The sequence below is a fragment of the Accipiter gentilis genome, chromosome Z, assembly GCF_929443795.1.
Source record: "Accipiter gentilis chromosome Z, bAccGen1.1, whole genome shotgun sequence".
Taxonomy (NCBI): Eukaryota; Metazoa; Chordata; class Aves; order Accipitriformes; family Accipitridae; genus Astur; species Astur gentilis.
Window position 1 is genome coordinate 35,528,189 of NC_064919.1, and position 16,537 is coordinate 35,544,725.

The 16,537-nt window shown below is 38.6% G+C and overlaps 1 protein-coding gene across 5 annotated transcripts in view; it reads left to right on the forward strand.

The window, feature by feature from the left end:
- The window catches only part of SLC44A1 (solute carrier family 44 member 1), a 72,676-nt gene extending 56,532 nt beyond the window's left edge, over window positions 1-16,144 (forward strand). Inside the window, exons 11-16 of one of the 5 annotated variants that reach the window (XM_049795266.1) lie at window positions 1,869-2,025; window positions 2,280-2,363; window positions 3,379-3,516; window positions 5,286-5,522; window positions 7,076-7,156; window positions 7,300-16,144. In XM_049795266.1, the coding sequence (XP_049651223.1) occupies window positions 1,869-2,025; window positions 2,280-2,363; window positions 3,379-3,516; window positions 5,286-5,522; window positions 7,076-7,156; window positions 7,300-7,410 (808 nt within the window). In that variant the 3' untranslated portion in view covers window positions 7,411-16,144. Of the gene's footprint in view, window positions 1-1,868; window positions 2,026-2,279; window positions 2,364-3,378; window positions 3,517-5,285; window positions 5,523-7,075 lie in introns of all 5 variants that reach the window. The other 4 variants (XM_049795269.1, XM_049795267.1, XM_049795268.1 and 1 more) reach the window with 4 other exon arrangements.
- Window positions 16,145-16,537: the final 393 nt, after the last annotated feature.

Genomic DNA, 16,537 nt, shown 5'->3' on the forward strand with positions numbered 1-16,537 from the left:
CCTTTCATATGAAGAATGTCCTATATAAAAATTTATCGTGATATCCAGCAACCATACTCTATTCTTGCCATGTGCATTTCAGAGTCTGGTTGGTTTTTTTAAAATGCCATTTTGAATAATGCATGCGGATATTTTTCAAGTGCATGATTCAGATCACAAATGTTTAATTCGTTTGTCTTTTTAATTGAGACTATCTGAATTACATTTGACTCTTTATCTGCCCTAGTCTTTAGAACAATATCAAAGGCAAGAAATTAATTTACTGTGCTGACAGAAATTCTGTTATTTTATTAATGATTAAGTCCTCCAGTATACCAATGAAATACATCTATGAAGCTATTACAAGATGTTACAGGGATATAATCTTGTTAATAATTAAACTAGATAGAGTAAAGAACTAGGAAAATACAGAAGAGAGAGGATAGCTTCACATTTAAATAGATTGTTTGGCAATATATATGCTTCATCTGTAAGTTTATGTATGTTCTATCACCTGAGGGTAAACGATTTTTCTTTTAACTGTACCCTATCATTCCATAACAGGAATTCTATTTTAAGGTAGTAAATACCCATTTCTCCCTCCTGCTACCCTTTTTTGTATTTTAAGGTACAAATCTAATCTGGAAAGTGACTTAGAAAGGGCATTAATTTGGACTTCCCCATTATTTCTTGTATTAACAGCTTTCCACAGCAAATGAGATTTAAGTTACCCATGGAGAAATGTTTTATATATGTTCACTGTTCATTCACCTTAGCCGGATGGATTCCTTTCAACTCAGGCAATAGCAGACCTCATGGTGTTCTGCATTGCATACTCTGTCCTCAGTTATATTTATCTCAAAAGGAGGAAGTGGTTGGGTTGCCTGGGTGTAAGGCTCAGACCATTTATGTGATTATGCCCAAAGGGGAATAGAATTTATCTTCCCCCACCTGAGCTCTAAAAGTTAATTGGAAGAAAATACAGGGTAAACCTATATTAATTATTAACATCTCAGGATTAAGTTACGCAGATGTTAGTTTCATGGAATGAAGACTCTGCTTTTTTATCTTTTTTGAATGAAACTCACATGAAAGTAACTTTCTCCCAAGCTGGGGAGATATTTTATGTTTGGAATGTTAGCACTTGTTCCTTTAATATGCTTATCGTTACATTAATATTTCTAATAAAGAAAAAGAGCCATTCTTTAAGTGTTAAATAGAGCTGTTCTTTGAGAGAGAAACAGAAGTGGCTTCCTTGATGGGAAATATAAATAAAAGCTTTAAGAGGGAATTGCTTCAAAGGTGTGCAAGTGAGTATTCATCTGATAGATCAAAAATATTCTAGCCACGTTGGAATAAAATAGCTTGTTTTAAGGCTTAATACTTGGTTCCTTGAGGATATAATAGCTAAATCAGAAATGTGAAACATCTGAGGAAAGAATTTACCTAATAAATAAAAATAGTAATACCCTATACTCCAAAGTCTCCACAAAGATGTCCAACAGAACAGGAGAGAAGGGGAAAGCAAGTTTATCAGTAATCTGACTAATAAAACATTAGCATTGTTTCTCACTTTTTTGGAAGGTTTTGAATTGCACACCATCAAATGTAGTTGTATAGAAACTGCTAGCTGGTGATAGTGGTAATGCAGCCAACTGCTAGTAAGACTACCCTTAAGACATACTGATTCCTTATCCTATTCCTGTTACTGCATTAGAACCAAAACTGTGACTTGCGCAGTCAATGTGGATTAAACAATATACCCCGAAAGCTAGTATAAGGATAATACACTCCTTTGGCATGTTCGTTTATTGGGAATTTGTAGCACTTCTAGATGGCATTACATACATACTGATCATTCTCCTTTATTATTTTTCTCTTTTCAACAGGGAGAAAAGGAATCTGCCGTTTACTCCTATTCTGGCATCTGTTAATCGCCTTGTTTGTTACCACCTAGGAACAGTAGCAAAGGGGTCTTTCATTATCACACTAGTGAAGATACCACGAATGATCCTTATGTATATTCATACACAACTCAAAGGAAAAGTAAGAGAAATAGTTTCCATTTTCTTACTGAAATTCAAGACCTGATGTGTTTACAGCTAATTTAATTTAATCTGTATGGGAGGCAGAAAGTCTTGATTTGGAATATTTGGTCTTTAAAGCACTGTGGGATTGAGCAGCACTGCTTAAGTTACCAAGCTGAGTATCAGTTACTGAAACACAAAGGAATACTTGTTTTCTTACAGTCTGTTGGTTTTACTTTTTATATTTTTTCCCCACATTCTGTGCTTTCCTAGGAAAATGCTTGTGCTCGCTGTATGCTTAAAGCCTGCATCTGCTGCCTTTGGTGTCTAGAAAAGTGCCTGACCTACTTAAATCAGGTAAGATTTTCAATATTCAAGTTTTATGTAAGGGCTGATAATATATATATTCCCAGAATGCAGTCCGAGGCTAACACATATCATACTTTGGAACTGAAATTGAATGACAGTACTTCAGTCTTGTCTCCATTACTGAAATTACATTGGAAATCACTGCATTAGTCTTTGTTTACATTGCAAAGGTGAAAAATAGCCAGTATTCATCTTTCTGAATACGTTATCTCAACTTTATAACAATTTCTTTAGTGGTTGGAGATGTTCCCCCTTATGCTCACTCTGTCAAACTACATTTGAGTTTCAAAATATGTTTGCTATGAAAAGAGAGTGAAGCTTTTCTAGGTGCAATATTTAAGGTTCACACAGCTGAAAAACTGTACATAACATCACATTGTCATCATCATCATCTACACAAGCTGCAACACACTAGCTTATCAGGTCCCTTTACAAAAGAGGTTTTATTGGCCTGTGGTTCCACCTCTGTTAAATACATACGTAAATATCTTTTTCACTGTTCATTTTTTTGCTTGTGGAAATATAGAAAGTAAAATCAGAAGAAAGCATTTAAAAAACTCCAGTGTAATCCTTGAAAATTGTCCTGGCTAACCTTGAATACAGTCTAGTGAAGTATCTAGAAATTATCTTGGTGGGCTTGTATGACTCTCAAACTCTTCTGGATTTCCAGAATATTTTTCCTAACTACTTAATTGCTGTAGTTATGCCACGGCTCACCTCCTCGTGCAGAGGTATTGCAAATTCTGTTTAAGTAGTTTTTTGGAATAAACTTCTTAATGCATAAATGATGAGCAAGGGAGGAGAATAGAATTCTCTACCTCGTATAGGCTTCTGTCAGCTGGTACATACTGCTTGATTCAACAACTCTCAAGGGAATCTTTGTTCATTAGCATCATATGACTTGTGTGACTTATTCAGAAGCTGTATCTCACCCCTCCTTCCCCTGGCTCCGTCTGACATATATGATCATTCCAGGAGTAAATTTTCAATCTCCTTTTCCCAGAACGCATATACAGCCACAGCTATCAACAGCACCAACTTCTGCACGTCAGCAAAGGATGCCTTTGTTATTCTAGTGGAAAATGCTTTGCGAGTGGCTGCCATAAACACAGTTGGGGATTTTATGCTGTTTCTAGGAAAGGTATGTCTGCTGTATACAGTTGTTATGGACCTACATAGTACCAAGCTTTCCTTAGCAATGGCTTGCACCCCAAATACAAAATGCCTTAAAATTCCTGTTTCTTAGCATGCACTTTCTCAGATCTAGCTGCATCGTGTCAGGAAGGGACTGTCCAGGATAGGGAAGATAAACAGATGATCTACTTATGTTAAGTAAAAGTGATTAGAAAGGAATAGCTGAAGATGATGATGCCTTTTACATTAATTTATTTTTAGGGAGTCAAGAGAAAGGTGATTGGAAGTTCTAAGCTTTTGATTGGTTTTGTGGTTAAAACCTAGAATTGTAAGGAAAGGAAGCATTTTCTCTAAATTCTATTTAGTAAGTAGTAAAGGCTCTCCAGGTTTATGTTGAAAATTGACACATTATTGATCACCATTTATGACAAAATTGTACTGGAAGGTAGTACAGAAGCCTGCTATGAGGAACTTGCCAGCTTAAGCAACTACTCTGAGAATTAAAAGGAGACTGGAATAATTGCTGTGGTCAGTTAGCTTTTTGGGTGTCCAGCTGATGAAGATCTACTTTATGGAAACTTAATCCAGTGAGTTATTCCTGTCCTTTGAAGGATTTTGTGCCATTATATACTAAAACAATTAATGCCAATACACTTAAACCACCTGTGGCTAAGCATTCAGACACTGGTTGGACTGAACTGTCTTCCTTACTACATTCCTCTACTTTTATTAAGTCAGAGTACAGTGGGCTGAACTTTTAATCCAGTAATTAAGTCAATAAGGTGTGAGAAGAAATAAACACATAATGAAGATATAGGTGCTTGGGAGACCGTGAAATTACGTAACCTGGTTTTATGGAGGAGTCTGAAAGGTGTTAGGAAAAGGCATCCCTGAAAAGATGTCTTTCAAATTATTAGAGAAATGCACAGGTGACAGAAAAGTTAAAATGAACAGTGCCGTATATAAAATATAGTATCAGCTAAAACAGTGCTAGGCTGCTAGCCTGTCTCCTCCACCAGTCCAAGCTGGTATTTTCATAATACAGTAAAGATGACCTATTTTACAGTTTCCTGTTTAGCTGCAGTTCATAATAGTAGGTTCAGAAATGTTCAAAACATTGAGTGGCCACAACAATTGTTTTAGTCCTTTTGTTATTCCCAAAGACCAAACTGGTACCCAGTGAAATACCTGTTAGGGCGTCACACATAGTGTAGTTCTGTGGAGACTGTTACATGAAGTGCCTCATGTGAATTCTGATCTACTTTCCCTTGTATGGAGATGAGACAGAGATAAGACAAGCTTGGAAGTTGTTCCCACCAGCAAAATTAAAAACTTCCGTCCTCCTAAGGCCTACCTTCTTCCCTCTCCCCAACTAAATAAAACAATTGCATGTTAGTTGAATGGTAGCATCAAGTTCTGGGGTTTTTATAATTGACAGGATAAAGTTCTTGTTTACAGGAATATTCTATAACACTAGAACTATGACAGCAGTATAAAAATGTAATTTGCTCTGAAAAATACCTTTTGTGTTGAAGGATGTGTTTGAAACTATTCTGATTTGCACATTCTGGACCAATGGATAAATGTCATTTACACTTGGGGCTGTGGGGAATCCAGCAGGTAAAGTTGTCTTTACCACAAGAATCTGTAACCTCTAAGTTCTAGCCCTGGTAGAGCAAGAAGCATGTAGGTTAAAAAAATTAAATCAAACCAAAGCAAAACAAAAAAGATCAAAAGGCTTCTGGCATTAGAGTTGTCTACTGTTTTCTTCTTCAGGTCCTGATTGTCTGCAGTACAGGTTTGGCTGGGATTATGTTGCTGAATTACCAACGAGATTACACCATCTGGGTGCTGCCACTCATCATTGTCTGCCTCTTTTCATTCCTGGTTGCTCACTGCTTCCTGTCCATTTATGAAATGGTTGTTGATGTCCTTTTCTTGTGTTTTGCCATCGATACAAAATACAATGATGGGAGCCCTGGGAGGGAATTCTACATGGATAAAGTTCTCATGGTAAGTTTCCCCTTGGTCTTGTAAGTCTAAGGATATGGTTCCATAAAATGTGTATTTTGACAGTGGAATTAACTCACTAGCTGAGTTTAATATGGTAATTTTTTTTTTACCTGGGTTACCTTGCTGTCTTGTTCATGGCTTGATCAGCCAACAGTGTGATCTGATGAGCATCAGATAAATAATGATGCTTCCTTCCCTTGGCATCATTGGTATTGGCTTCTATTTGCTGGCTGTTAGATGAGCAGTCATCTTGCAGAATCATACTCTTGGGTATCATTTCTTGAATATTATACAGTGCAGAATGGAAAGGAGCAAAACAAGGGGTAACAGCTTGAGTTTTGTACTTTCCTAAGAGGAACCTCTCCTGGGATGGGAAAGAGAAAAAATATCAGAGTATTCTACCACGCACACAGATAGTGACTACACTGGAGTTTTTCTTCTTTCGGAAAGGCAGCCACCAGAATTTGACTCTCAGTCTGTCATGCACAGAAACAATAGGTTTTATGTTCTGTCCCAGAGCCTAGATGCTATGTCAAGGCCCTTTGCACAATTCAGTTCTTATTTGCTTGTTCCATCTTATTCCCTGTTCACTGTAGCTAGAGACCAAGATGTAAAAGTTCTGCTGCTCAAGCCCTCCAGTTTGTTGTCAAGTAGGTAATTTTCTTGACAATGTTTTTAAGTGGGTAGAATATGTCCCTGTAAAATGTACCCCCATGTGTAGGCTAGAGGAAGACCTCATGACTTCTTAGCATAACTTTTTTTTCTGATTACTTGTTGGAAAACCATGCCAAGAACTTAACGTTAAATTTTTCATAAAACACTACAGAATCTAGAGTATATAATAAATAAAATGGGTTGCTTTTTAGCACAGAATAAGAATAACATGCAGCATGCTGTCTCGGAAAACAGCACAGATAAATCGTAAAAGCATTGTGGGTTTCTTTAGTCAGCAGTCAGTATCACAAAACGCCGACAGGTCAAGTTTACTGAAACTTGCTACAGAATGCTTGCTTTTAAGAGAAAAAAATTACATGAAATTGAATTAGCACCTTTGCTAATCTTTGTGAACAGATGACTGTGATCCAGTGAAAATTTTAAGAGTTTGAATTGAGGGAAGTTAGAGAAATCAACAAGACATTGCAAGTAATTATCTCCAAGTGCCTCTGTTTGATGGAGTTCAAATATCCCACATAGTTCACAGGATAGGATGTAATAACTGGGATCTCTGAGGTTCAGTTTTGTTTGGTTTGGGTTTTTTTGACAACCACCCTTCTACCTGCCTTCCCCGTAAAGGAGGGCATTGTATGGTAAATGGAAAAGTTGTAACAGCACATGAGGCAAATACCTGTCTGTCTTCCAGAACTACATGAGGGAGACCCTTGTGGCTATTTGGCAGGCTTTTTTGATACCTTGTGGACAAGTCTGAGCAAGAGAAGTGGGAGGAGCAAGTTGTGTTGACATTTTGAGCAGTTACATCTTGAAGTTTTGTCTTGAGATTTGATGTTTAGAGTCTGCACTAAGAAAGCACTTTTCACTTCATTACTGTTTTTCAGGAGTTTGTGGAGAATAGTAGGAAATCTATGAAAGAAGCTGTCCGGGGAGGTGGAGCTGAGGGCAGAGAGCTAAAACCAATGGTAGGTGCAGATGAGGAGGTGGCGATCCTCCAAGAGTTTCACTTTTACTTCTTCTCCCTCTTTGTCTTTACTGACTGCACTTCTTCAGGAGAAGTTTTTGTTCTCTGTATCACTCAAGATGTTCTGCTTTTTCTGTTTGTGAGCTTGCCTATCACCTGGATGGCAGAGTTTTTGTCACAGCTGAGACCATCTCCTGTAAAAGTAAGATGAAAGGAACTGTGTCATATGAAACAAATGCAGTATCATTTCATTAGGATTAGTAGTGCATGCTTAGTGGTATACACAGACAGCCCCAATTGCTGAGTACTCTTAAAATAAGATGGCTGAAACCAGGACAATGGCTCTGGAATTCATTGGGCTGCTCTGGCTTTAATTCTCTTTTCAGCCCTGAGCTGAACAATTTTTGTTCATCTTGGGTTCACTGTAAAAGCCTGAAGAACACTACTGAGCACATCTATTGTTGCAAAGTAGGACCAGGCATTTAAAGCTCTTACCGAATTATTTTATACAGTGCCAAGGAACTGGATACAGTGATTCCTTTCAACCTGCTCAAATGACATTTCTCCCAGTTGTTTGTTTTTATTGCCAACTACTTATGTTGCTTGTCTCTTGTGTGCTCTTTCCATCTCACACTGTCAGATACACAGACAGTGAACAATGCATCATTTATGCTTCTGCAGCCTGTTTTACTTATGGTGTGCCTGTTAGGAAGGCATTGCATGTCTGAGTAGCCTGGAATAAGGAACAGCTATACATGGTACAGATAACAGATAGGAGGATAAGTTTGGAAGGTGGAGAACTGAGAGCATATGATGGAGAGCCAGGCTGGGCAAGGTATGACTTGTCATCGTGTGATATGACTTTGTGAAATAAAATATTTTTCCATCATTACTTTCTCAAAGTATTTGGGGCCTGACTCAGTTCCTTACCGTGGGGACAATTTTTTAACTTAATGGAATCTAAATAAGTGTATGCTAACAGTAGATTATTTTTTTTCAATGATGTATGTGAAGCCATGTTGCATGAGTACTTTTTGACCAAGCTGGAATGGGTTCCTGCTGCAAAGTGGATAGATGTGTAGCTTTGCGTGGTTTGCTATTTCATTATAGCATACTAGTTTCTAGATTTGCTTATGCCTAAACGCTGCTGTGTTTATCTAGAAAAACCTAATTCTATGCTCATTTACTGTTTTCTTCTGGGAGTAATTCTAGCTGTTCAGACACTGATGTTGGGATTTTCAGAGTGGTCTAAACACTGTAGATGTAAAGCTGCTGTTACAATAATTGAGAATTGGGTGTGCAAACCCTCTAGTCACATGCACAAAAAATCTCAGTCCAAATTTTTCTATTAACCTCTAATTCAAACAACTGGTTTACCTTAAGTGGTTTTCCGCTTACGCTCTTGTCAGTTCTAGCACAGACTGCTACATATACTTTTGTACTTGACTGCGTAAAGCTTGGAAGTTAAAACCTTTACTGACCCCATCTTGTAAAAGGGTAAAGCAAGTACTTGCAAGTCAAGGGTAGTCTTGCTCTTTTAGGAACTTAACTCTAGGTGCTTGAGCCTGGCACTGGCTGAAAGTCCTCTCTGGACTGCTGGAGAAGATGCTGAGCACTTGGGGCTCAGCCTGAGTGTCACCTGCTGAATTACTCCCAGTTCTGCTGCTCATGTGATTGTCTTGTTTGGAACTGATTGGGCCTTGTTTTCTCAAGTGGTCTTCCGTTTTTGGGCGTTCAGCTCCAGTTGAATAGATTCTGAAATAACTAGGATCTCACTTCCTGACAAGGATGTGACACAGCAGTTACCTCCATGAAATTTCTGATACCTTTCCCCAAAGTACAGATAAAGGCCTCCATTACATCTGGAATAGGATCATTCATAAGTCTATTCTGTACTAGTAGCGCCTACAGTCCCAAAATTGGGTGTCTGAAAAATAGATACTTTTTTCTTCTTCTTTTTCTGAAAATAGAGTCTAAACTGTTTTAGTTCAGTCTCCTTGAAATGCAGGTATTTCTTAGACATGACAATTAGTTTGAAAAGTGAAATGCCCTAAGTGCAGCTGTATTTTAAATAGGTATTAATATCAGAGATGAGGAAACATTTTGGACCTTCTGTTCTTGTATCAAGGCACAAGAAAAAAAAAACTTTTCACACTTCTTTCTTTATGGTTTCCAGTGTCCCCTTTGACTCACTTTCTCCTTGTCCTTTGGCATTTGTCTAAGACTGTACTGTATGGCTTTGTTTTCTAGGCCTCTGGAGCAAGTTCATCTTGAAACTAGCCAGCCATATTGGAACCCATTGACATTCCAAAACAGTATATATATACATATATACACACACATATATATATATATATAAAAAAAAAAAAATAAACAGCCAAAATCAGAGAAAAGGAACAGGGATTTAATACTTTTTTTAACAATTATTTTTGTGAAACATGTACTCTTTTCATACGGGTGGCTTTTACAAGCAGCTTTATCATTGTTCCATTTTTTTAATTATTCATTGTGGTCATGGAAATGTTGATTCTTATCTGCTTGTTATTTTACAATCTGGAGGAGGTATCACTGTAAAGATAATCTGAAATGATGACTGCGTTTAGAGACAGATTTCCCATGACACTGCTAATCTGCTGAGAATTTTACTTGTTTAGTTTGTTTAAATTTGCATTAAATTCAGGACAGTTTCATGTAAGTAAAACCTTCAAATCAAGAAAATTCTCAAACTTAGTTTTTCAAAAGGTGGTTTCAGTGAGAGTTCATTCAGTTCAAATGGGTTTGTAAGCAGTCATTTTACTTTACAGCCCTGGCGGGGCACAGTTTTGTTTATCAGTATCAGATACCACAATAACCAACTCCTCAGGTATTCAGGTATGTGGGAGCCCTTGCATCTCCTATTAAACAGAAACTACAAAATGGGGACAGATAATTTTTATATGCAATTAACTTCCTGGTTTACCCTATTTATCCCTCATACCCATTGCCCTCTATCCTCCCATTGAGTTCAGTAGCTTCCTTCACACTTCAGCAGTGCTTCTTTGAAGGGTATGGATTCTCCATATGAGCAATTGAAATAACAGATTGTTAAAGCTCAGTCTTAGCCATACTCATGATTAATTCATGACTAAATACAACGATGCTGAAGATGGGAAGAGAAATGAACTGTACTACTGTACAAAAAAGTACTGTATGCTTCATTTCATTTAATGCCAGAGAGCTCTGGGAGGTGGAAGGGACCACTCCTTGCCTGTCGTTTCATCCATATTTGTATGTACTGTAGCAGGTGGCTAAAAAAGGAAAGGGCAGAGGAACATTTCTTTGGAAGTGTAACTGCCACGATAGTTACCTAAAGTTATCAAATAATTACAAGAGAACGTGGTCTTTTCTTCTTCTTGTTCTTCTTCTTCTTATTATAGACTTACATTTCTTTTCAGTCTGGAAGCTCACCAGATATGAATGCTAATATTCAATTGTTCAGCATATTGTAATGGTAAATGCTTAAAAGTGTATTTGCTAAGAATTAATGATCTGTCTATGCTATATACTCCTTTTGTTACAATTTTTTTAAGAAAACTATTTTTGTTAATGTAAAGTTAATATTTCAGAGCAGAATTTTTAAACTTATTGCACTAAATAGAAGCTCTGTACAAATAAATAATGCCTCAATGGTTCGATCACTCCATTCAAGAAAATCTTTTGAAAGAGAAAAGCCCTTCTACAGAAGCTTTGTAGAAGCTGTGATGGAGTGGAGGTATGTCTAGGTAGAGACATGCACAAGTCGTGTTATCAAGGTTTAATAAGTAAGCAGTTATCCGTGCTTCCTTTCAGAGAATCAGACTTTTAAATTGCTGCCGAAGGTTAAAAAAAAAGATATGTAGTATCATGTAGCTAACCAGTGCTCTTACCTTTTGGCAATAGTGAAATATTTCACTTCTGCTTCCAGAAGTCATTTGATAACTTAAATTTGTTTAGTTTTCTTTCAGTAAGCCAATTAAAAGGATTTACTCTTTTCATATCACAGAACTCAAACTATATGAAAGGTATGAAAATAAAAATACATTTAGAAATGATGGCTGCTGGGGAGGCAGGGAGTCAGAATTATCCAATCCTGCAAGCACTTAGACACTCATTTAATGAACCATACCAGTAGCTCCACTGACATCAGGAGGGCTGTCTAAGTATGGAAGTTGTTAAGTTACACATCCATTTAAGTGCTAACTGGACTAGAGCTTCAACCTAGGGGATTCAGACTGGAGCACTGGTGAGGCCTCAGTGTAGGTTAGAGGTCAGACTATGTAGAATAGCATTGGAGCAGCCTTAAGTTCATGGAGGGGAGGCATTCCTGCTGTACCAGTGTCTCAAGACAGCAGTGGCACTGAACACTGATATTTGTGTAGATAAGTGGGGTTTAGCAACAGAAATTTAAAAACTAGCTTAGATGAATCCTGGAAACTGGATTCCAAAGCTAAAAGACTTACCACATACCCAGTTGCTTCCAGAGAAACTAATTTCCACCTTGTTTGGAAGTTATTGGAGGTGTTTTGGTTGAAGCCTTGGGTTCTGCTCATTTTGACAACAAGTTTCTGCCACGACCAGTTCCACAAGTTTGTGTTCTCTGCTCACTGGAAGTCCTGGGTGGGGGCTTTTCTCTGTAATTGCAACTAGGACTGCAGTTGGAAACAAATTTTGTATTTTTATATGACTTGACTGTGCACCATTTTTATAGCAGTTTATCCTGTTTTAAAAATAAATTTGTTTTATTTACATGGTGTTTAAGATATACAGGCAACACTTTTCTATGCGTAGTTGTAATGTTTAAGTGACAAATCTATATCATTACAAAGTTCTTAATAAAATCATGTGCACCATTCTTGAGTGTATATCTGGCATGCACAGCTTTTCAGTCATGCCAAAAAGGCATTACATCAACATGCAGGCTTTCCAGTGGCCCTTTAAAGCTTTTGAATGTCCTTTGAAGTTCATTTGCAACCAAACTATGAGCTGCCCTCTTCCAGCTCTGTCTTGTGCAAGGAGATAAGCAGAAGACTGACGTCTGAAGAGACAACCTTTCAGGACAAACTTAGACTCTGCTTTCCTTCCCTAGTGGGGATAGTGGAGTGGGAGAACATTTGACATGTAAATCCGTAGTTGGCAGTAGTGGTGCTGGGATCTGCCAGTTGTGATGGATTAAGTACTTTCTTTGCCAGCTGGTTATTAAAGCCAGTATATGGACTGCTTTGTGGGAAGCAGTCTAGACTAACTAGAGAGTGATGCTGCACTGGGAGTAACACTTGCAGGAGCAGCAAATGAGACAGCTGAGACAGAGAAATCATCTTCTTGCAAAGTCCACTGAAACAAGTAGTGCTTGAGGATTGGAGATTCAGGCTGGACAATTTGGGTTTCAAAACAAAGTCAGTGGGATTACTGGTTCCCAGCATTTGGTTTCTGCAAATCATTTGCATGATAGCCTCTGATCAGCTAGGTTTCAAAGGAAAAAAGGCAAGCCGTTCTTTAAATGATTTAATTTTTTTCCACATTATTTTACTCTCTATTTGGCAGTTGAGCAGCAGTGTGTTGCCTTCATTGCTTCTTCCAGCCCTAGAGATTTTTTTTTTGTTCCTTTACCGCTCATTTCTGTATTGCTCTTTCAGCAAAGGAGTGCCAAGTGGCAGAGAGTCAGCTCCCCTTTGTCCCACCAATCTCCAGTTTCTGGAGGCAATGATTCAGGATATCACCTGGACTGAATGGGAGGGGGAGTTGAGAGCTGAGCTGAAGTTCTGAGGTGGTTATTTTTGTATGATAACTCCATCACTGTGCTTGCTGTGGTTAGGAGTGCAGCCCATCACTTCTACAGTTTCAGTGCTGCTCCATAGCTAGACTAAACATATGGTATGGCCATCTTAGAATTGCATCTTCAGCCTTCCAGTAGCTTGTGTTCACACTCCCAGCTGCCAAAAACAGGATGGGGTTTTACGTGTGGCCTTAGCTTCGCATGGTAACCCAAGGACTTTCTGCATTAGGAAAGCATGTCATAGAAGGGAGAACTTAAAGTCAAAAACCCAGTTACACGTTGTGGTAGGTTGACGCTGGCTGGCAGGTAAGCCCTTCCTCTGTTGCTTGCTCAGTAGCTCCAGCAGGATGGGAGAGAGCATTGGAAGGTCAAAAGTGTTGAGATAAAAGACAGTTCATTAAGTAAAGAAAAAAAAGAAACCCAAGTGATGCAAAGGCAATCACTCACCACCTCCCACCAGCAGGCAAATGCCCAGCCAATCTCAAGCAATGGCTACTTTCGAACTACACACACACATGCCAGTTCTGTTGCTGAGTATGACATTATATGGTATAGAATATTTCTTCAGTCTGTTCAGGTCAGCTGTCCTGGCTGTGTGCCCTCCCACCCTCTTGCCCAACCCCAGTCTACTCTGCTGGGGTGGCAGAGTGAGAAACAGAGAAGGCCTTGACCCTGTGCAAGCGCTGCTTAGCAACAGGTAAAACATTGTTGTGTTATCAACTCTGTTTTGGTTGCAAATCTAAAACACAGCACTATGCAGGCTGCTGTGAAGAAAATTAACTCCATCCCAGCGTAACCCAGTACAAAGGTCCACTTACCCAAGAGTTAATCCAAGACTTGCTCCCTGCGTTTCTGTACAGCACCTTCTCAGGGTGGTTACTTCTTTCTGAAAGGGCTTTTTTCACAGCAGGCAATTAGCCTGTTCCACAGTGCTCCCTTTCATGGAGGGAGCAGGGGATGCTAGCTCTTACTCTTTCAGCACAAAATGGGGATATAAAGCAAAAATGAGCCCTTTCTGTATCAGTGTTCTGGCAATTGAGCAGCCAGTGTTGGAGACAACATACTTAATGTGCCCTCAGGGCATGCACTTTAGTGGTTTGCTCTGAGTGGTTATGATGTATTCTATGAATGTATGTTATAGAGTCAGAATAAAATGCATGTAGCAGACATATACTCATCATCACCATCCAGTGATCATTTGGTTCCGAGTGCATATTACACGCTGTATTGAGCATGGCACAGTCATTTTAAGAAACACTTTTAAGATCTAAAAGTAGATACCTAACAGCATCCTTGTTTTTTAAATCATGGCTTTGCCTGTGCAGATACTGTTTACTAAATCTAAACATCACTAGTCCATTGTTTCTTGAACAGCTTGTGTGTCACATTATCACCACAGAAATCCTATTTCATCTTTGTGGAAAAAAAAACCCTTGCATTTCCCAAAACAAAACTCAACAGACTTATTTGAAGCATTTCTTGCACTCAGCTTGTTTGTTTGGATGATGGAAGTTTACTCTAAATATTTCATTTTTAAATGCTCTTTCAACTATTTCATCTCTGCTTCCATCACATAACAAGAGATTATGGAGACTAGTAAATTTGTATTTCTTGTGTTCTGTAGCAAATACTGTTCTCAAGGTATTTTTTTTCTTTTGTATTTAGAGAGGTGAGAGAAGAGATGGAACTTCTCTCTTGTGATGCAAGTCATGTATAAAAGGCAGAATTTCTGGTCTGGGATGGAGCTGTGATGTGTCTTGCAGTGTTTGCAAGCTGATGCAATCAAGCCAAAGCTCTTCAGAGACATTAGGATTATGAAAATATTTCTAGGGACAATAGGTAGCATGAATCCATCTAAATTTACCCATTTGGAGGCTAAACTATGGCATTCATTTGACGGAGATCTGTTAAAAGAGAACTAGCAGAGAACCAGCAAACACGATCAGATTTCTGTTCCCCTGTCTCACTGAGGTCAAGTCATCATATGTGAATATGATGAGCAGAATTTGGTGTTTTAAGCATTTGGTACTTTTCTACAGAAACATGGGACTCCCCTTAGAACCAAAGTTTCAAGAATTCAGAGCAAAAGTACCAGCTGACTATAGCAGAACTAGCCTAATTTCAGTAACTTTAGAGACAGCTCTGGCCTCTCTTAAGTATGTAATGGAAGATTTTGGCAGCATGGGTGGCTACCATTCCTCAAGCACACCACCACTCCCCTCTGGCTTGAGTGAAATAGGGGGAGCTAGGGAGTATTTCAGGAAGGTTTTGTGAGATTACGAAGCTGATTACTCCTGAAACCCAGCAGAAGTTGGGCACTGACTGGAGTTCCTATGAAAGTCGTAATTTTTAACTCTCAAATAAATATTGCTTGTGCTCCAGTATTAGTATTGATTGGGTCCCTCCCTGCTCAAACTGAAAAGGGAGAATATCTCTTACTAGAAAAACAGAGCCACAGACAATGCGATAGTGTCTCCTAGTAGAGTGAGGGAGGAGGAAACAGAAAGGTGGTTTAATTTCTAATGTAGGCTAGAAAGCAGCTGCCAGAAGTTAGGTGGATCCATGGAGAACAGGATTTCACAGGTAGAAAATCTGCAGGATCTTCACAGTAGTTAAGAAAATTCACATTCCAATTCACAGACATCTCACAGCAACATCCCCTGTGCCCTGCTTTTATTTTGCTCTGGAGCTCTTCTGAGCAAGAAAGAAGGTGGAATCCTATACCTATAGAAAGGAATTATTTCTATACGGTGAATTGTGTTGCTGATTATAGCAATTATCCCAAGGAAAAAGGAGAATCTTCTGAACAGATTTTAAAGACTTGACAGTACTTGCATTGTCATAGTCCATCAAAGCTTCATCTGGAAACAGATTTTTCATCTTCTTTCACTCATACATCTAACAGGGCAATCAAACCCCTGGACTGGCTTAGTGATTTACATTGAATCAAGATCAACTAAAAAGTGCTCCTTTTTCCAGTGGAATGCCACCTCCTTTTGGAATGGGAAAAGTAAATGTGACACTGTTTATTGTTGTCTTTAGAACTTGAAATGTTTTATACTGCAAGCTGTGAATGCAGGAAGAGAAGGGAAATTAACAGTGCTGATCTAATCTTAGATTTTCTGTGTAAACTGACATTGTGCCAGGATACTGATGCAAAACTGTATTTTAGTCTAAGAAATGTATAGTTTTTTTAATGTATCAAAATAAAGTTTTTCTTTTTAAGTAAGAAAAACTTGTTTGTCTTCCTTGTGGGGTGCTAAGCCTTGCTCTTCTTCTGAGGAATATTATCTCACATCCCCAAAAGCAAGCAAAGCCCATCCAAATCTTTGCTCAAGCTTTGCTTGCTCTGTGCCTGCTCTTTAGCTGAGTAGCTGCAAGTAGTGCTGGGCATGCCTTCTTGGCTCTCTCACTGTCCTAGTGCCAAGAAAAGCCTTGTGATGCTAATGCTTTACTGAGCTGGGTGGGGTGAATGGGGTTTCATAAAGCAAAGATGGGGTTTTTTTGCTTGCTTTCTTCTCTCTAACCTTCTGCTCTTAAGCTTCTCTCCTGGGGATAGGAAACTGCCCCTTTAACTTTATGCCAACAGTT